Consider the following 22632-nt stretch of genomic DNA (forward strand, 5'->3'; position numbering starts at 1 on the left):
TATAAGTAACTTTCATAATGTTGACACATCTTGACTGCCTCCATTCAATTCCAAACAGTGACCGCAACGAAGTTTCGTTTACAAATGTAATATTTTATTGTGTTTGCCTGCCACGTTGACGATGATCATCAATCATGGCTTGATAGCTTTGTAGGTCTCTACTGCTGTTGTCAGTAATAAGTATTTAAAGAGAATAATCTCAATAAACTAGTTGTCATTCGTGCCTTCAGGTAGGTGTAGCATTGGGAAATTCTAGTCCAATTTTATTAGAGGTGAAATGCTTCTCATATAGTTTCGAAATGGTACTTTTAAAGTGATTACTGTGAAATATAGTCTCATGATCATGAACTAAAATTTGCTTCTCGGTATTATGCAATACTCTGAGGCAGTTAGCATGAAACGGCATAAAATTCCACATAATGTGCCGGTTTACCTTGTGAGAATAAAAAGTGAGTAGTATAAGCTAATTCAAATAATGACTTTTGTATGTCTTAGTAAGTGGAATCACTGTGAACAAGTGAGTAGCTTATATAATGCATTCAGTCCATTCGTTGTTAATGCTATGTTATTTTATGTGTCCGATAATTCGTTTTTGTTGACAGCTCACCATTGTTGTAATGTTTACCCAAACGCAATTAAATGATATGCAACTTTCACTTTCGTGCATCTTTTTCCAAATGACTATGGCCGTGAACAAGTCCGCTGTAGGGTACATCCTAGACTTGGAGCAGACATTCATATAACATTGATTTCCGTGCAAGTTGGATTGCTTATCTTTTGTCATTTCGAGGTCTCGGTATCTGCAATAATTCACAAGATTGCAAATTACTGAAAGAGCGTGTTTGTAAAGTAAATATTGCTTGCCCCATCTTTTCGCAGTTCTAAGAATTGTATGTATATGGATGTTAGGAGAGAAGAAATAAGAGCATAACATGCTCATTATGACAGACAGACAGAAAGGTGCTGGATGGAAAGCCTCCGCAAAGTCAGAAAATCCGTAGATTAGTTGCCATTGGTAAAAAATAAAGTTCTAAATAGGTGTTGGAAATATACAGAAATACGCAAAATTAGTTGCAACTACTCCATGAAAGTATGGCAATTTGAGGAAATTGAGTTCAATTGTAACGCAGCCCTCACTGATATTTTATTTGAGACGTATAAACATTGGTCTCAAATAGAAAACTTGATGCCAAATGTTAAGAGTTTACATTCATTGCGTATTTAATAATATTATTCGACCAAGTTGATTCTGTCTATTGCTGGATTATGTTTGATCTTATATCTCCAATTTAACCATAACCTAATTTTGTTGTCATTTCCTGGATTGCAACACCGTTATCGGATAGGATATCAAATATAATCGATTTTCAGTTGAACAACAATATGCTTCAAAGTATTTTGGGTTACACTGAACAGCTAAAGTAACTGCATTTTAAACATTAATTCAGCGTGAGACTAGCGTTACCATTTATAAATTGTGTACAGCGAGAAAGTATGAACCTTGATTGAACATATTTGTCGAGTGAATTATTCCGGTATTACAAAATGCAGCAGGTGATGGGAATTCGAAAATCTGGCAGCAATATTTTGTTATTTTTCAAAACTGTTAACAGGGAAGAACCTACCTCGTTTTTGTGGCAATACATACCTAATTGTGGATGTTAGTATAGTTTATCAAAGAAGACCAAAGTTTGGATCCTTTTACCAGCAAATAGAAGATTACAAGTTGAATATTAAGTCATCATAGCATCAGTTCACAAACTCACAACAAATTGATTAGTATGCTTCGGTGATAAATTCTTTTGTAATCCACATGTAATTAAATCATAAGTTGGTTACAGAAAATTATGGCATGTCTGCGAAACTGAGTGGCCTTTGATAGATTTACTTCAATCACATATTAAGCAGGAATATCTACGATAATTTTCATGGATGAAGGAAGCAAGCGTGTTCTTTCTGTGGACTCCCATCTAGTGAATTCTTCATCATGTATTGGTAAGTGATGACTTGCTTCGATTAGTTCACATTTTTACTTTCCCTCTGTGACTTATCTATTCACTTTTAAACGCTACTAAATAACGCTGTGTTTCAAGGTACGATCAAGTAAATATTCTCAACACCTACGTAAACATATGGCTGTAGTAACATTCAAATAAATTGTATATGACTTGACCAAAATCGCACGTTCTATAGATGGTTCAGTTGAGCTTTGATACTGAATATCATCCAAACATGTCTATGCCAAAGTATAACTTACAATCCACGAGATAATTATTATTGTATTTGATATTGATTATTCGTAAGTGTATGTCTATGATATACACAGCAGTCAGCTGCATTTGCCACAGTTTATATATTGCAATCAAATTTTGTTATACATGCATGTATAAATAATGTGGTGTATAAGGTAGAGTGAACATATTTTGCGATAATCAAAATTAAAATTACGATTTATTATGGAAATGTATACTAGCTCTACTAGCTCTACGATATAGATATGATGTTACACCATTATATGAGTTATAAATTGAGTTCAAAGCAAATACATATGTTCAATATAAATTTGATTGATATAAAGATAAATGAAAAACTTTGAACTATTTATTTATTTCATATTTACAACAACTTAAGTTTCGGTCGCATACCGAGTATTCCAACTTTCGCATATTCTCTGGGAAAATATAGCCATGCGTTGTATTATCTGCAGCCACACTCGCGGAGGGTGAATATGTCGATCAAACTTTCATCAACAGTCCAATCAATGTCGTTACTGGAGACCATATTGGTGGTGATAAGATAATATACCATGTTTATAATGGATCACCAATTGAAAAACAACTAGGTAAGTGATACTCATTTTCAGGTTCATTGTTGTGATGCTTGTAATTTATCTCACAGAGGTGGTCAAAGTAGTCACCGCCGCTACTCAAGTAGAAGTAGAAGTAACACCGGTATTTCTACTCAAGTAGAAGTAGAAGTGGTGGTTCACAAGTAAGTAAGTAAGTAGGTATTCTACGCTTATTTTTGCCTACAAAACTGAAAACTGTCAAGTAGAAGTAGAAGTAGTCTAAAATCATAACTACTTGAAAAGTAGTGTGAGTAGGCAAAATCCACTTCAAGTACTTCAAAAAGTAGAAGTACTTCGTTACTGACCACCTCTGCTATTACACCATTATATGGGTAATGGGTGTGAACATATAAATGTATCAAATATTTTTAATATATGTTTTAAAGTTGTTTTTAGTGTTGTCTGATTTGCTATCTTAACTTTTTGAGCAGGCAGCAATGTACAATTCTGTGCATTGAACTGTGCATTGAACTGTGTAATACTTTTGTTCCGAACCTCTCTGTGTCGGGATGAAGCTTTTAAATCCTTCATTTCGGAGATTCTCTGATGATGCCATGGCTGCGTCCAGATACTTAGCCACTATATCTCTAAAATGTGGTGGCATCTGAAATGATTTGTTGTAGAAATTGTGGCAATTAGAAATGACATGCTGAAACAAAAAATGTGATTTTCAATTCAGATAATCTTAACTCATCTGACACCCATACCAAACACCAGTTTTAAGTAATAGTTTCTGATTGGAGTAAATTTTTGAACATTAATTGAGTACGGTATAATTAGAGTTGTGAGTTTTTCATCATAGGATTACAGAAAATCTTACCAAGTGCCTTGGTTTGTAAAGGCTGACTAACGTAGCCATAACGGATTTGAGTGAGTTGTGACAGGTGCAATTATCTGCTTGCGGTCCCTTGAATACATCAATATGGTGTTAGCTGACCCTTCCAAGTATATTTTCAGTAGTTATCTGACTGGTTGCCAGTGAACTCGGCACGTTGTATTTGGCACTTCACGAATTCGTCACTTCGTGAAGATGGCACTTGACGAATTTAGGATTAGAAACGTAGTAACTCTTAGAGTAACGGATGGGGGTGAGAACATTATAGTCATGGTCGCATGAAGGTATCGTTGTATTCATAACCCATACCCAGGCCGTGTTATTATTGGCATATGCCAAAACTGCCAAAAATAACTTATTTTTGGCATTTTTCGATTTTTATTTTTGGCAGTTTTGGCATCGTCCTCTAAATAGATAGTTTCAGCCTCGAATTAGTCACAAAAACGCTTTATTTCAGCTAGTTTGTCAAAAGACACCACTAAATGTGCAACATCCACGTATAATCAGTGCCAACAAACAATAAGAAGAAAAAACCTAACGATTTCATAGGTTAATAATATCAAACGAAACCACAAAATGTGCAGTATCCATCGGAATCGGTGCCACTAAGAAAAAAAAAAGAAAGAAAAGCCTAACAAACACGCTCAACAGCTGATTGTTACAGCTGTAGAATAGACTTAAATCGTTAGCACTGTAACTATAGATTACTAACCTACGAATAGATACGCAAGTCCCGTCGTTACGCTCCGGCAAGCAGTTACACTTATTGCTGAGCAATCTAAAAGCAGCATAATTGGTGGAGTTATAACTTGCGACCCGAGTGGTGAAATTTATTGAAACTGGTCTTAATCGAGAGCTACTGTCGCACTGGTTCAAAGAATACAAATTAAAATCTGGTCAGAGAAATGGAACCACCTCAAAACATCCCTCAAAGTCTGAAAATCGGCATTGTTCTGAACAATCGCTTGATGACATTACCATTGTTATGTTCTTCGTGTTGCGGTGGTGCGATTGTTGGAACAATGCCGATTTTCAGATTTTGAGGGCTGTTTTGAGGTGGTTCCATATCCCCGACAAGATCCTAATTTGTATTTTCGGAATCAGTGCGGCAGTAGCTCTCGATTAAGACCAATTTAATTACATTTCATCTCCCGGATCGCAAGCTATAACTCCACCAATTATGCTGCTTTTAGATTGCTCAGCAACAAGTGTAACTGCTTGCCGCAGCGTAACGACGGGACTTGCGTATCTATCCGTAGGTTAGTAATCTATACTGTAACAGTGCATCCAAACTCAGGTCAGCTAAGTTTCTCCTAAATTCATTTCTCGTCCTGCGAATCTGGGAAATATCGGCTTCAACAGTAGCCGTAGAGGGAAAGAATGTTGCCAGTCATCCACAAAAGGTTTTCAGAGCTTCAAAATCTTTGGAGAGCCGAACCGGCTTCCATTCATCATGAATAGAGATCACTTCGCCAGTGCCATGGATCTCATCGCGGAAAGAATTTTCTTCCCGATCCCTTTCCAGGAGTTTCCTGTGTTGTCTCTCAACACATTCTATTTTGTAGCCCGACTATCATTTCTCCTTCAGTCTACCGATATGTATTCGGAGGAATTTTGTCACTTCAGGTGGCTTCAATAATACCAACTCGCGTGGAAGAGTCCTGGGAAGGTTAGCTTGTTTAAGAACATTGACGCAACAAGACTGTCTGGCAAAACGAGACTATGCAACTCAGAAATAGCCAGACAGTTTGTTGGGTCACAATGTTCAACTCGATCACAATGCAAAAATCGTGGTTGATTTTGGGGGTTCAAGTTCCATGAGCAGAATATAATTTATATATTAATAATCAGCACAGCGGCAGCTTCTCATTGATACCCATTTTATCAAATTTAGCGCTCGACAAGCCGGTCAAAAATGGTCGTAAAATTGCCCTGGACAAATGGAAAGTATGACGTAAACCAAATGCAGTCAGCCGTTCAATCTCGCTGTGCCCACACCATTTAGGACACCATGCTTTCACCCCTAATGGGTGGGATGGACCCAGATTAGGAAACCTGCCTTTCACAAACGCTCTTCCCGCTTGTAACGTGGCCCTGTTAACACAACACCATGAACAAAATACACTATTTGGCAGGCCGTGTTATATTGGCATATGCCAAAAATTGCTTATTTTTGGCATTTTCAAATTTTTATTTTTGGCAGTTTTGGCATCTGGCTCCTGAAATGCCAAAAATAACACGGCCTGCCCATACCCCTAACCCTAACCGTAATGTCGCTGATCACCAACGCTAACTTTACCCTAGTGTCCTTAACCCCCAACTATAACCTTACCTCCCGCGCTTACACACGAAATTACCACGTGATCGGGTCATCCTCTGACCTCCGTACAGTGAACGGCGCATCGGTTTATATTAATAATAGCTAATACGTTTATAATAGCTTCTTGGAGGTAGAGAACTTCAATATACAAGTGAATGGTATATTCATATTGAAATGAGAACGAGTAATTTCGGCTGACACTCGTCAGGAGTAATTGTCATCAAATAGTAGAGAATTGCACAACAACATTGTATCTCAACAATCGTGTCACAAAATATGACGTCACCGGCATGACATTTTGAATAATCGGATGGAGACAGCACATAAGCTCAAGTTACTATTTTTAGATGGTACACAAACTCCTTCTGTACGGCACAAGCTTGGTTGGCGTATTTTGATAAAGGTCCACTCTAAGGCACTTATATGAAAGTGTGAAAGGCCTCTCCAGGCAACACGGAATCTGTCGTCCAGATAATTTTTGTGCCTACAGGATTATCCAACCAATGTTTGCCAATGGCAGAATTTATAGCCTTTGTATGTACTGAATCAGGCTTCAGGCGATGAGTCAAGGGTGCGCCTTTTAGCGAGCGTGATGCACGTGTTCTAATAAATCTAGGAACACGCGTTGTTAATACATTTTTACAATATGCCAAGTGCCAAGTTCACTGGCAATCTTTTCAAATATTCATGTGAGAAATTAATATATTCTTAGTGTTACTTTGGTACTTCTATTAGCCTACTTAATCTTTACTTAAGCGCACCATATAAAGCACAATAATGAATCTGTCATTCCATTCTGGCAGAATCAAACAAAGAGAAACCGCCTAAACCAGGCATTATCAGGAGATTGATGTCATGTTGCAAAAGAATACCCACTGATACAAGTAAGGCTTTTATATAATTTTTGCGTTCTGAGGGTTGTGTGATAGCCTATCAGTTTAGGGTTGCCATACGTCCGGAATTTCCCTGACATGTCCGGAATTTCACTACAAACTGCGTCCGGGAGGAAATTCTAAAATATGCCTAAAGGTCCGGAATTTTGAAGTCTTGCAGTAGTCTTATAATTACTTCGTAAATCAACATAAACAATAATATTTTGAAGCAGATTAATGCTATTTGAAGTTTGTTTTGGCGCCGCGCGAGATTTAATGCAACGTATATTGATTTTGACATCGCGACCACGCATCGAGCTCGCAAAAGATGCAATCAAACCAAATAGAAATACCCATCATTTACTGTAGTATAATTGCAATTACAATTATAAGATAACGGTGTATTCCTAGAGTTAGTTACGGCCGTTTGGATGCTTTAGTCAAAGACAGCTGTTCTAAACCTGCGAGTCGCTTGCTTTTATTCTTTGGATCGTGAAGAAGTTCGACAATATCAGCTTTTAAAATAGGCCGTGAGTAAATCTGCGCAAGATGACCTTTTTTTAGTAATCCTGGGGGTCGTTGGCTTTTATTCTGCAGATCGTGAAGATGTTGGACGTTATCAACTTCCAAAATAGGCGGTGAGTAAGTCTGCGCAAGCTGACAGTTTTTAGTAATCAGCTGATCAATTTTTGAGCTGGACCACTTGACATTTTCAAATTGGAAATAAGGTCGCGACCATAAAGGTTGGAAACCACCGGGTGTGCAATCTTCTGCTGCATTTTATAGTAATATATTGAGGAACCAATATCATTGACAGAATCTATTCACAAAATTTAACAATCTGATATACATATAGTAGGCCCCCAAAAAGAAGCATCGATTAGCCTACGGTGGGCCAAAGATCGGTGCTTTTTTGGGCGGAAATGGGGTGAAAAATGTTGTTTCGGACCTGGTTACGGTTACAACACACAAACAGATAATCACACCGACCTCGCAGTATACCAGGACTGTCAAACACACGACCTGCGGACCGGATAAGGTCTGCCAGACGATTTCATCCGGCCCATGAAGAAATCTGTTGCATACCCAAGCAATCACCAGAGCTCACGTAAGAGATGGCCCAAGTCAGAATCTATATTCCATTTCACTCCTGTATACAGTCAATTGGCGAAGTCTGCATGTGTGAAATCGTAATCGACAAGATAGCGCAATGGTGAAGCCTGAAGCGTCCTGCTTCTTGGTCGGTAGGTCGTGGGTTCAATCCCCGGTCGGGTCAGACCAACGACCTGATTAGTAACACTGGTATCCATGACTTCCCTGCTTGGCGCTCATGCATTACCGGGATAGCATGGAGGGGTGGTGCAAGACCTAGAAAGCCGTACAAGGCTATATCTGCACCTTCCTTGTCCAGCGGCATGTGCACATCATGCACTCATGATATGCACATACACAGATCGTGTGTACGTCTATCAAGAGTCGGTATATATGCCGTAAAAACATCAAAGGACAAAATTAAACTACGTTCTTTCCTTTCCTATCGACTGACATGGAGTCCAACTGTTCATACCTCATTGTAAAACCCGCTAATGCTAAAGACTGTCCGGAATTTGAGCTGCAAAAGTATGGTAACCCTGATCTAGTACTTCCTTCAAATACCTGACTTGACCAACATTTGTTGAATCAGCAGTAATAGATTTCAATCGTTTTTTCTACTTTCATGAAAATGAAACAATAATTGCATAAGAATGCATTCTCTTGATAATGGAATACCGTAAATTCAATATTCTGCATTATCCAAGAAGCTAGATGATGAAAGTTGTAGTATAAAGAACAGAGCCTATATTACTATGGAAAAATCAGATTACACTCTTCGGCATCTGTGTGAAAATATGGTTCAGCAAAATAAATAGAACATGAACGAGAAATTTTACCGTCTTCGGCTACTTGACATCTAATTTACTGACAGACAGTCCATGGGCATAATAACTGGTTCCCTAGTTGATGTCTGAGACACAAATAATATACACTTCGAGTTAGGTGTGCTAATCTTTATTTCTGCATTGCTGGAGCTCACATTCTCACCAAATGTGACATGCTATACGTTAAAAGCATATTGAGTAGCCTACTGTACTTGATAGAGTTGAATCTGTTGATGACTGGTGAGTATTCTATGTTTGCTCAACTCTTGAAAGCAACCCTACAATAAGCAGTGAGCACCCACTAAAAGCAGCCGCTCCCTTGTCGAAATCGTGTTAACAAAGCGCTTCCTTGTCAAATTCCAACACTTGATCACATAGGCCTAATACAAAGGATCGATGAGCATTATTTTACATGCGCCTTGTTCTGAAAGACATTTCCTGTCGACGCCAGAACCAGCCCATATGTGAAATGGAGAGTTTATTGAATGATACAGCCTGAATTTTTGTTTGATACGAATTATACTTTTATTGTATTCTATTCACTTCTAAGGTATTTCGAAAAATCTGCCCTGTCATTCAGTCTTTCTGGTGTGGGGTTTGCAACAGCGTATATGTAATCCGCAATGTAGGTAAGCGGAAGTTTCCCGTCAGATGAACTTCCAGCTGCAACCCTACCCATTATGCTAAGTTTTCAGGTGACAGACGCCTATACGATTCGGACCTGGGCTTGCAGATCGTGAGACCAGTACTTTAACTATAAATAGCTATGCTAAATGTCATCATACACTGTTTCAGTGCTCTCTATAACTGGGGGAGTGCTTCAGGGATCCTGTTGCTACGGTCAGCTACTTTGTGGGATTGATTGAAGTTACCCAAAGACACTGTCTAATGCGAGGGCGGGTGAGCCTCATGCGGCCCGCGGAGGCCTCATGAAAAGTTTTAAAAATATTGATAAAATGCGTACTAAAAATCAAATTTCTGTGGGTACTTGAATAAACTCTTTCTTAATATATCTCAACATGATATCAATAAGCTATTTTCTTATAATAGTATTTTATATTTCATTGATGGCGCGAAAGCTAGATCTTGAGGCCCATGCATTTTGAACGGTTTCAATTGAAACGTAAATAAAGCAATTCGGACCACGAGTGTGATATTAGATTGGCAGTAAGGACAAGTTTTTTACTTTTAGTACTTGGAAAAACCGATTCGCGAGTGTCTTAGATGGATTTCACTCTTTGTATGTCTAGAAGTATAGGCTATATAGCTATTGTCAATGTTCCCTCTAATTTTTGACGAGTCTGCGCACACTCACCAACTTACTGCGCAGACCCTTGCGCAACAGTGCGCAACGACTAAAAAAAGTCATCACTTCGGATTTTTGTGCGCAACGTCGATTTTCTATGCGCAGAGACCGTGTCAGCACTGTGCAATTGCGCACGTGCGCAGCTTAGAGGAAACATTGGTTATAATATTTATATATTGTGAAAGCGTATTTAAAGGTAACATGATTATGATGCTGTCAGCATTGTGTGACCTGGAGTTAGACCAAAAATACAATCACCAAATCTGTGAACAGATCCCTGCTTAAAGACTCAAATTGACATCCAGTTCTAAGAATCGGGACAACCGACTTTCATCCCTAATTTTGACAATGAGGACGACCATCTCCATGTCGTATTTAACTATATCATCAAATAACAATATTTAATTTTGTCTCTGTATCCTAATTTCATAAAGCGCGGCCAGCAAATGAATTCAAAAGTTGAATGCGGCCTGCGAGCTTAAAAGTTTGCCCACCCCTGGTCTAAAATGTCTTTGTATATTGCTCCCCATTTAATCGACCGGCAGTGTGGATAGATGTAGGCCTATGTCATTTTAATTTACAAGGTGGTGAGCCAATTTCTCAAATCAGGGGCATGTGTTTCATATCTCAATCTGGTCTTTACTAGGGATAGATTTGTTAAACGCTCTCGGTTGTTAAATATAAAGACATAAATTCACATGTATTTTTTTTTGTTCTTTTATTTAAGATTCAGAAACAACTAAAAAGAATGGCGCAAATCATGTTCCTTCAAAACATGAACATGTCAACAGGAATCCGGTATAGCAAGTACCCTGTTTCAGTGTAGCAGATGTAATAGTTAATAAAATGCTTTTCCAGACTGATACTGGCGAGGACCGTGCACTGGGTGATCATCGCCAAATCGGCCCTAGCCATGTCCGACAGTGCTGGGTAAGTAGGCCTACTGCAATCAAGTGTCCTGTATTATGATTACACGAATCAAAAGCTTTTGGAATGATTCTTATCAGTAGCAAACGTCAGTAATACAATGCAGCAAATTCGAAATTTGGAAAATATTTCACTATATGACGCCATAATACCTAAACAAACTTTTAATAGATAGTATGGGTTACCCGGCATATGAGAATGCGACGCATTGCAAAACAAACGTTGAGCATGGGACACTTTAGCATGCGTCACTTCAGCATTTAACTTTATAACCCGAAAACTAACCCTAACCCGAAACATAGCCCTGAAATTAACCGCTATATATATCCTAAACCCCAAGCCTTACCCTAACCCAAGCCTAAATTAATCCCTGACCCACCCCTAACCCGCAATTTAGCCCGCATGCTCATGTATCGCATGCCCAATTGTCGCATGCTATGATGTCGCATTCTCATATGTCCACGGACCGATAGTATGGTATGATAGCAGCGGTATAAACCAAACTTAAACGAATACGTATTATTTAAATAACAGAAAACGATAACTCATAACATCAACGAAATATTCCGCTCGTGTGGAGCAAAGTTCTCGATCAAACTGAGGGACGCATCCCCCTCGCGCTGCGTGAAAGCTTCTCAAGGGGTGGGCGAAGCTGTCTGAGATGGAATATATTTCTTGAACTAGGAATGAGAATTAATTTGAGCTGAAACGTACAAATTTCGGCAATAATCATAATTATATTACGGTATTAAAGGGGCACTGCACTCTAAAAATGATGTGGTCTCAAATTGAAGGGCAAAACGAAAGAAAAATTTTGGCCGCAGCCGTTTTCTTCAGAACGCCACCGTGATGGAGCTGTAATCTATTGAAATTTTGAAAGCTGCAGCATGCTCCAGCAGTCACGCAGAGATCAAACTTTATATAGTTGTCAGCCGATGATATGAAGAAAATATGTCGTACACGCCAAGGTGGTTTAGATACCGCGTTCAACGGAAGATGTCCAGTGAAGAGATTTATGTCAAAATCGGGCCTAGTGTATTCTATTTCCTTCATAACATCAGATGACAACTATATAAAGTTCGACCTCTGCGTGACTGCTGGAGCGTGCGGCAACTCTGGAAATTTCAATACATTACAGCTCCATTACGGTGGCGTTTTGAAGAAAACGGTTGCGGCCAAAATATTTCTTTCGTTTTGCCCTTCAATTTGAGACTACATCATTTTTAGAGTGCAGTGCCCCTTTAAATGCCATAGTTGCGTCGTACCATGCATACACCGATGTCCAAATCTGACTGATACCGGACGTTGCACCGATCAAAAGATGTCTCCGAATTGAGAGTAACTGGTGAATGTGTTTAGCGGTTAGCTGATGCTTTCATGGTTGATTTTTCCGTTTAGCATCTGTGCAGAGTGCATAGAAAGGCACCAAGTTACGGAGAAATAAGATGTCTCTTTGTAAGGTCATGTCATATGCCATGTATAATATGCCGTTTATGTATCGGTTTGAATCAAACAAGGTTACAACGGTCAAATGGCCACTCCAAGTATTCTCAATTAGGACATATTCCGTAGAATACCATCTCAAGAAGCACGTTTTATGGCAGCCCAAAATTCGTAAATTATTCTCTCTTCGAACCCCTGCGACCAATAGAGAGAAAAATTGTTTGTAAGGTGAAGAAGCTCCAAGTTTGAATGGTGTGCGGCCCAGGCCAGTGGTTTTTGATTTAGCTTGTGGTCAGGTACGTATTAGCTCAGCTCAAGTCGGGTAATAGAAGGAATTAGCCATCAAAATCGCTAAAATAAATGTATGCTACAGTGTTCGGATCAAGTCACTACCTTCGAGTCACGAGTCATCTCGTGTCATTGCACATTTTGACTCGAATCAAGTCAAGTCAATCGATTTTCGAAAGTGACTCGAGTCAATTCAAGTCACTCTTATTTGGAGGTGATTCGAGTCAAGTTACAATTCAAGTCAAATTGAATGTTCGAAGTATGAGTGATGATTCTAAGTCATTAGGACTCATCACATTTTGCTCACTGCTAGTAAAATACGTGATGAACTGCACAGCTACGTGCTACAGTCAGTAATTATCATCCAACATTGAGGATCGAATACGAAGCCTCGAGAATTGGAAACAAATTGCTATGGTAAAATACACTACCCACCCATCTACACGTCCGCGAGAACATAAACGTATATAAACTATTTATGCGCTTGATTTAAATCATACAAGAGGGAAGGTAAATGTGAGCGCTGCGTAATGTAGCCTAAGCACAGAGATGCGTTGATATTACATTAATCTACTACTACTGCAACAACGTAAGCTGTGATCGTTTCGTTTGCGGTCAATTTATTTGTGATGTAACAATGGCGGATCAGTGATCACTGATCAGTAATCAATTGGTAATCAGTAGGGCAAGTTTTTGTTGCACTAAAATTGCGAGAAAGTTCCACTTAATTTAAACAAAAGTTGCAGTAAAAAGTTGCATGTAAAATTTCATTTAATTAGTAGGGTATGAGATATTCGAAAGGTTCCGTTGTATAACCTAGTTCCTGCAGATCTGGAAATATGTTACTTTGCCATTTCAGGGACATTCGGGCGAGACCACCAAATATTACATTTTTCCCGGTATAGAAAACTACGCAATGCGAGAATAATTTCCCCCAAAAAAGCCAAACAGCATAGCAATAACCCCTCCGCTAAAACAAGTCGAATAACACACCCCAAATCTCCCAGGTCTGCAAACTTGACCAAAAGGATTGTAGAAAAACTCACTCCCGGCAACTGTAACAAAATCAATAGCCTGAAAAAGGTGACCCAGTGAAAATGTGATTTTCGGCGGTCTCGCCTGGGGGTTCATAAAATGGTAAACCATCTCAAATTTAAACGACAGAAATAATAAAGCGATTCATTTACATATTGTTCGGGCACTTTCGCTCTTGGCAGTGTAGTTGAACTTCTTGCTTGCAAGCCACTGCCTCATAGATAACAATGGGGTGCAGCTAACCCATTATATAGGTCTTTGTTATGAAAATAAAATAGAATAGAACCATACTAGAAATAGTTTATAACATGTTTTTAATTCACCCCTTCACATTTTTGTGCAATAATTGATAGAAGTTGCAGTGAAAATTGTAATAAAAAATAGTAAAAGTTGCAAAAAGTTGCACAATAAAATCCCTCCAATCAGCATAAAACATCATGTTACATAGATTCTGAGTATCTAGGAAGCTGTTGGAAGCTGTAAAAAAGTTGCAAGAGTTGCGAAAAAATTGCCCCAGTAATCAATAATGAATGACGGACTGCTGCTCTCACAAGAGACACCGGCGTATTGCGAACAATCCGGACATAAGTCACAGTGATTTAATCGACACCGTTTACTTGATGACTTGAAATTGACTAGTGAATTCTGCACCGAGTCACGAGTCAATCCAAATTTCTGAAGCGCTGAGTCAAGTCAAGTCATTTTTAAAGTCCTTCGAGTCAAGTCAAGTCATACAAAAAAGTTGTCACGAGTCTGACTCGAATCATCCTAACACTGGTATGCCACTACATGCTATACCATTGCACAAGATTACTTTTGACAAAAAATTCAACCTCCAGATCATAAATAATTCTCTGTGTATAGTCCGAATTTAATATTTGAGAAGTCTCAGTCATGATCTTCAAACTATGCGCTGGGATTGCAAACATTCTGGTTGTTCTTTTTTAATAATTTTTTTTGATGTTGCAATGAGCGAACGCGTAATATTACATTATCATCAAGGGAGGAGCGTGTCTAAAAAAGGTTGAGAACCACTGGTGTAGAGGCATTCCTTCTGGCGACAGAGGACCGACTTTCACAATTTATGGCCGTAAACTCAAGGACCTTAAAATGAAAAAGAAAATTGATAGTCCCATTCGAATGATTTGTCCTGTTTATGTATCTACCGCATTGCATTCCGGAGGTGATTTTAAGTGATAATATAATATTCAACAAATTTCATACAATATGAAATGGAACCTAAATGCAATGTCTATTATTTTATTTTATTTCCATATTCTTACCCTTGATATGTTGCAGATGACTGACAGTTCCAATGTCTTGCAGAGTGGATTGGAGACTGGCCAAAACAGTAAGTACATACTTATGATTAGGGTTGCATTTAAAACAAATGGTTGCTTAAAACACTTTGTTTAAAACATATTTTAAACAAACGCCTTTAAAAAATGTTGTTTTTTAAGTTGTAAAATCATGCCATAATTGTGTAAATATCTTCCAAAAAACATGTTTTATGAGCCTACAGACAATTACAACCCGATATAGTCGACGATTAGGATATGGGATGGTTGGAAATCAAAATTTCGTCAAAGGACCTATATTTATTCTATATTTTCAATTGCCAATGTCAATTCACAATTGAATATTCGTGACGTCATGGTTTTAAACAGTCAATAAAAACAATGAAAACATGTTTTAAACAATAGCCTTGTTTTAAAAATGTTTGTTTGAAATTGATTTTTGTTTTAAATGCAACCCTACTTATGATATACCAATACGGTTACAGAGTGTAATAATTGTATCTTATAATGGTTCTTTCGATGTTGAACTGATATGACTGGTCACTGGCCAGGGACCAGTGGTCACTCATGAAAACAGAGGTCCTCAAATTTTTGTCGGGTAATCTTTCAAGGTTTGGTTATCTATTCCTATCAATCGTGGCTGTTCAATTTTCTGCGAGAGATATCTTATGTTATGGTTACCATATTTTGAGACCCTGAAAAGAGGTCACATATTACAAATCCCAAAATCTATAATATCGGGCGAGAAGAATACTGATGTGTGGACTAGAAAAATGTCATTTTTACAACTAGACCCCCAAAAGAACCGCTCGAACGTCCAGATTCCAGATTCCGTGTCATTTAATGCGTTTTTTAGTTATACCTGTACAGTGTGTACATTGTACATTGAATTATTCAAAAATTGTATCATAGCATTTTATAATTTCCTAATACTCTGCTGCTTTGATAATAAAGCAAGTTATGACATAAATCATGACTATCACACTAATGTCATTTTGGACTGGCTTTATCTCAGAAATATAATGTTTTCCTCATCAGTGCGTAAAGTAAGGTATGACATGTTATTGGGATGATGCAAAACAAGTTGAGTATGATGTGAGACACGTCTCAACCTTAACTTCATATATCAATACGGCACTAACGTTATGCGGAATAGACAGAGCATTGTTTGGCTGCACTTCAATTGTTTAAACAATGCTGCTTTTCATATTCGAGGGCTCGGTCAGGAGGTTTCAGTTCCGTGATAAGATTATAAATTATATTTCAGGATCAGTAAGACACTTTCAATATTTTGTTTAACTTTGTTATCAGACCACCAGTGCAAATTTCCCTTGTATCTTTATGTCGATGTATTCAATAGTACATGGCAAAACTATTTACAATTTCAGAGAATTGCAGCCATGTAACAACTGAAAACGGTGGAAATCTGAAATCGTACACCCAAAAAGATGAGAATAAATTGATGTCATCATGGGATGGCACTTCAAGGGGATACAATGTACCAGGCTGTGGTTGGAGAATTGCATTGAGCCATACGTTTTCTGAAAAGAGGAAACCAATGATGTCGCCAGGGAAGATATTCCAAATCCACTTGTTTGCAGGCATATTAGCTCGCTACCAGAAATTCTATCGACACTTGAAGAAAAGCAATCGTCGCCCATGTATGGACTTCTCGCATCAACTAACACATGAACAAATCTACGGCGTCCCAGCTGGTGGCATAGGAGGAGGTTGCTTCAATCGAGGCTGGAAAGGCGAATTTTGTCGTTGGCAGTTGCGTCCGGGAATACATGAATATGTAACGACTTCTGCCAATCAGTTCATACTCTGTGTTCGGTGTCATGGTAAAACTGTCTATCAAAAGGTCCTCAGTCCCTATTCTTGCCCGAGAAAGTGTCTTAGATCATGGGATTGGAATTTCCCAGCGAATAAAGCATTTTACCACGCCCTTTACCCCCGTGCATGGACTGTCTATGAAATTCCTCATCTTGGTCTCGTCTTAACATGCCGACAAATATCACCCGTCATACCCCATGAATATACAGATTCCAGCATACCTGCAGTTGTCTTCTCTTGGCACATTCAGAACTCTTCAGATAACCATTACGAAGTGTCAGTCGCCCTTGCTATGGAAAATGGGATCGGTACAACGGCGGCACGTGCGTCAGAAGGGAATTACAACCAACAATTCAACACCGATCAAAACTGCAGCGGTATTACAATGTACAATACATACTTTGATAAAATGCCCTATACCATGACATTGGGTGGAAGAGACGCGATTGGTCGAAAAATATCAACATGCTTGAATTTCGACCCAGCATCTGATGGCTCGACGCTATGGAACGATTTGTTCACAGATGGAGAATTTGATTGTGCAGACAAAGTAAGCAATACAGCGTCATCAGGCCAAGCGATAGGCTGCGCTGTGGCCATTAAAAGCTATGTGAGTGCGAAAAGTTCTACAGATGGTGTGGATTTTGCACTTTCATGGGACATGCCCGTCGTATATTTTGGATCAAAAGAGACTCCTCATTATCGACGGTACACTCGCTTTTTCGGTTCGGATGGCAAAACTGGTCATAAAATTGCAATTTATGCTCTTGATAACTATACGAATTGGGAAGAGCAAATTGAAAGGTGGCAAAACCCAATATTGTCAAACATAGACTTGCCAAACTGGTATAAATCTGCTCTGTTCAACGAGCTCTATTACATAACAGATGGAGGAACAATCTGGCTGGACATCCCAAAACTCGAAGGCTCATCTAACAATCAGACAAAAAGTAGCTCTTCGTCTGTGAGGGAGGAATATCTACGAAATACCAGCATCGTTCAAGAATATGGTCGTTTTGCATATCTTGAAGGACATGAGTATCGAATGTATAACACATGTGACGTTCATTTTCATGCGTCCATCGCACTTGCTCATCTCTGGCCAAAACTGGAACTAAGCCTCCAATATGACATTGCCGCAAGTATCCTACAGTATGACGACACACCATTCCAATTCACCATGGATGGAAATTGGGGTATCGTTAAATTGCCAGATGTCATACCACACGATCTTGGTGATCCTGAAGATGAACCCTGGAAACGTGTTAATGCTTATTTTGTTCATGATACCGCCTCCTGGAGAGATTTGACGCCAAAATTCGTCTTACAGGTATTCAGGGACTACTACGTCACAAACGACAAAGAGTTTTTGATGAATATGTGGCCTGTGTGCCTGAAGTTGATGTCAAAGAGCCTGAAGTATGATGAAGATGGGGACGGCTTGATTGAAACTGGCGGAGCCATAGATCAGACGCTATATTGGTGGAGCATGACCGGTCCTAGTGCTTACTGCGGTGGATTATGGCTCAGTGCCTTACGTTGTATTCTAGAGGCAGGGAAAATTCTTGATCGGCAGCATGAAGTAAAACAATTTGAAGAGATATTAAATTTAGCTACAAAATCATACCAGGACAAGCTTTGGAATGGTGAATATTTCAATTATTGTAGTGATCAACGTGACCAACATTGGGACAGCATAATGGCAGAGCAATGCGTTGGGCAATGGTATCTTCTGGCATGTAACATGGCAGATGTCCTCCCTTCGGAAAAAGTCATCAGTTCGTTGAAGAAAGTCTACAAATTCAATGTGCTGACCTTTGCTGATGGAAAATGTGGAGCTGTTAATGGAATGCGACCAAACGCGAAGATCGACCAATCATGCATGCAGTCACAAGAGGTCTGGTCAGGTGCAACTTATGCCCTTGCTGCCACTATGATTCATAAAGGCATGATACACGAAGGCTTTACCACCGCGGAAGGGATCTATAGAAGCTGTTGGGAAGACTTGGGGATGGCTTTTCAAACTCCGGCAGCCATTATGAAACATAAACATCACAGGTCTCTGGCTTACATGCGGTCTCTGAGTATTTGGGGGATGCAGTATGCACTGGAGCGCAAGACCAGTGCTTAGCTGTTGATGTTACTTACAACACCATTTTATAATATTAAGATATTTTCTGCATTGAATGCTACTAGTGGTGAGAATAAGGCATGGTTGATGGAAAAGAATTAATTTTATTTTTGAATCCCTTGAATGTTCATTGACTTCGGTCACTATTCCTCGTAACATTATTTGTAAAAATGCAGCAACTTCCAAGTACCATTTTGTTGAAACAAACTCATCATATTATCCATCTCATTAAATTCACCTAGGGGGTGTTTACTGCCTCTGTGCAACAATCGCCGATCAATGGCAAATATATAGCTACTCATGTTTCGCATTATAATGTGCCCATGTTTATATTATTATTATTGTTGCTATTATGGTTTATATGTATAGTTTCTAATTACTAATTAGAAGATACACATTTTTTATTTGTTTGAAACTGTTTTTGTGTCTAATATACATCTTTGATAACATCAACGCATGATTTGCCTTCTCGTGGTGAGCTGGAATTCCTAACTCACATATCACTTGCCCCTGCTCATGTCCATGTCCTGTATAATCATTCAAGTACTAATCAAGTATAAGTATTGTTGATCGTGTCAAAGCTAAACAGTTTCTTAACGCCAAAAACTATGTGGCAATTGATTTGTATTGAAATGTCCATGATGTTACGATTCAGTAATGCCAGATGATTGGTATATTTACATTCTATCAATTCCGCCCCACCTGTGCTCCATTATCATGATGATCTTTATACTTTGTAATTTATATAGCTCAATAATGTTGGAATGGTGAAATAGTGAAATTTGATCCCGGCTCGTCTACAAAAATGCATATCCGGGACTGAATTGTTCTACTATAATTCTGATTGTATGCCCCAATATGTGATAATTTGTGTATGCACTGTGTATTGACTGTGATAAATACTTTAATTACAATTTCAGGCAAGATATGTCTCTTGTCATGTCTTGCTCCTGTTTCCATAATTTAATTGATATAGTTATATTAGAGGTGCTCAGCCTTTTGCACTTACAATTCAGGGTTAATCGAGATTAGATATCCCCGTTTCAACTAAACTTCTTCAATGCTCCGCTGTAAGAAACAGTTCGTTTTACCTGAAAATGTTATACATTTTCGTGTTTACACAATTAGACTAGGACGATACGAATGCAAATGTAGCAATGATCAAATTGCGGTGATTTGCCTGTAAACAATACATTTTATCCACTATTACAGTTTTTTCGGCTGACACTCGTCAGGGGTAATCGTCAGCAACTAGTAGAGAATTCAGAAGAACATCGTATTTGTGCTACGATTGTTGATACACGATGTTCTTTTGAATTCTCTACTAGTTGCTGACGATTACCCTGACGAGTATCAGCAAAAATATTCGGGCTCATTTCAATATGATTATTCTATTCAATTGTATATTGAAGTTATGTATCTCCAAGAAGCAGTTCAAATATTTCCGTAAGCGGTACAGTGAAGGTCAGTTGCGTATCCTAAACCAGCTGATAAAGATTAGGGAAAGATTAAGAATTGCGGTATCAACAACAGCCTTTTTGAAGGCTTGTATCGCAAAAAAGACGTTGCCAACATTTAGCAAAAGAACGATGAAAAGTCCCGCGGCCGCCTCAATCCTACAATGGAGCGTGCGTTTTTAAATGATGATATTGGGGAAAACGAGAAGCTGGTCACTACCCTTCGCCGTGTTTGTCGATCACTGCAGAAGGAAGTGCGCCGTTACCTGTCGTTCTTCCACTTGATTCGCTTCGGCCGTTATTTGGCATAGGTAGATACTATCAAAGACAAGCAGAATTCAACAAAGAACGAACGTGGTATCTACCGCTTGGTTAGCCAGCGATTTGGTAGTGACGCAAGTCCCAGTAAAAAGAACATCCTAAACCTATCAGACCACGAGCTCACTCCGACTGAAGATTTCGTTTTATCCCATGGGCTCAACTTTTGCCTATACCGCCGACCGCCATCAAGAGTGAGGAGATAATTGCAGAATTTGAAGTTCTGATCGGCCAATTAGATCACCATGAACCGAAATTAGACAGGGATACGCCTGCTCTTAAAGCTTGGTTATCAGATTTGGCACATTCGTATTGCGGGTGCCCCATAGACAAGGCCGATTTTTTTTTGATGAACAAGGAGTGTTTATTTGCTATCAAAGCATTACGCTCCAACACTGGAATTCATATCTTCAAACCAGACAAGAGATTCGGTGTTGTCATTCTGAACAAAGCTGATTACATTTAGAAAATGGAAACAATATTGCATGACGAAACCAAATTTATCTCGCTTGGTTCGGTTTCTGAATTCGATAACACAGCCAAAATTGAAACACGACTGGTACGCCGTCCACTGGCGTTGAAGAAAAACGGTATCTTGGCGGCGGGAATATACAGCTCAATCAGGCCAACGGGATCGCAAAGACCATGCATGTATGGACTACCGAAGACTCACAAAGAAAATGTCCCAATGAGACCTATACTTTCCATGATCGGGTCTGCTCAACGTCAACTGGCAAAATGGCTTATCGGCATCTTGGAACCTGTTCGTGAACTGTACGGCACAGAATGTGTTCGTGATTCGTTCACTTTCGCCAATGAGATACGAAACCTGAATCCGCCGAATTCAGAAGTGTTCGTGAGCTCATTTGATATCTCTAGTCTCTTTACAAACGTTCCGCTGCAAGATACTATTGATATTTGTGCAAATGCGCTTTATGGCGATAAGCTAGCACCACCATCAATCCCGCGTAAAGTTTTCTTTGAACTTTTACAGGCCGCCACCTGTTCTGTTGAACTTAGCTTTAACGATGTTATCTATAAACAAATAGACGGCTTATCGATGCGTTCTCCTTCGGGACCTTTTTTGGCCAACATTTTCGTTGGATATTATGAGGGCGAGCTTCTCTCTCAGAGTGTGTCCGTCAAACCATTGTTGTACCGCCGATATGTAGACGATATTTCTGTCATATTCAGGAATGAGTTGGACTGTGATCAATTTCTCATTCACTTAAACTCGCTTCACCCGGCTCTGCGATTCGCAATTGAAAAAGAACGAAATATCTCATTGTCCTTTTTAAACGTTTTAGTCGAAAAGCATGATACCAATGAATTTGAAACACCCATCTTCAGGAAACCAACATTCACTGGCCAATACCTTCGTTGGAATTCATTTAGTCCTAGACGCAAAAAAATCAACATCAAAGGCAGCCTCGTGCATAGAGCATTGATGATATGTTCCGGTAATGAACTGAACTTAGAACTTGACAACATCCGCAAAATCTTACTTGATAACTGCTACCCTGAATCAGGTCATCAACCGCGGCATAGAGAGGCAAGTAACGCAATTCAACGCAGGAAAGTCAACAGAGCCTACCGAACGAACAACCAAAGATGTTTACATCCATCTACCTTGGATAGGCTCTATTTCCACCCGCTTTGAAAAGCAATAGGCCTTTTGCAGGACTTCGATCACGTGACTAGGTCGCATAGCAACCACAAATTGGTTAGCAAGCTACTTTCTCGCGCACCTGCTTCAGTGCTAAATATCGCATATTGTACTGTTGATTTCTGGTTGTAAA

At 39.1% G+C, this 22632-nt stretch overlaps 2 protein-coding genes across 5 annotated transcripts in view; one reads left to right on the top strand and one right to left on the bottom strand.

Moving 5' to 3' along the window:
- Window positions 1-22632, bottom strand: part of LOC145436083 (uncharacterized) — a 117434-nt gene that overhangs the window by 77269 nt on the left and 17533 nt on the right. The gene's annotated exons all lie outside the window — the stretch shown is intronic.
- LOC145436081 (non-lysosomal glucosylceramidase-like) lies at window positions 1482-21125 on the top strand. Its single transcript, XM_080313355.1, has 7 exons — window positions 1482-1995; window positions 2708-2842; window positions 6807-6887; window positions 10828-10898; window positions 10959-11030; window positions 15093-15144; window positions 16480-21125. Exons 1-7 carry the CDS (start codon window positions 1929-1931, stop codon window positions 19056-19058), a joined length of 3057 nt encoding a protein of 1018 aa, XP_080169481.1. The 5' UTR covers window positions 1482-1928; the 3' UTR covers window positions 19059-21125.

The sequence above is a fragment of the Botryllus schlosseri genome, chromosome 3 (genome assembly GCF_051294905.1).
Source record: "Botryllus schlosseri isolate E-star chromosome 3, Bs_hap1, whole genome shotgun sequence".
In the NCBI taxonomy this organism is placed as follows: Eukaryota; Metazoa; Chordata; class Ascidiacea; order Stolidobranchia; family Styelidae; genus Botryllus; species Botryllus schlosseri.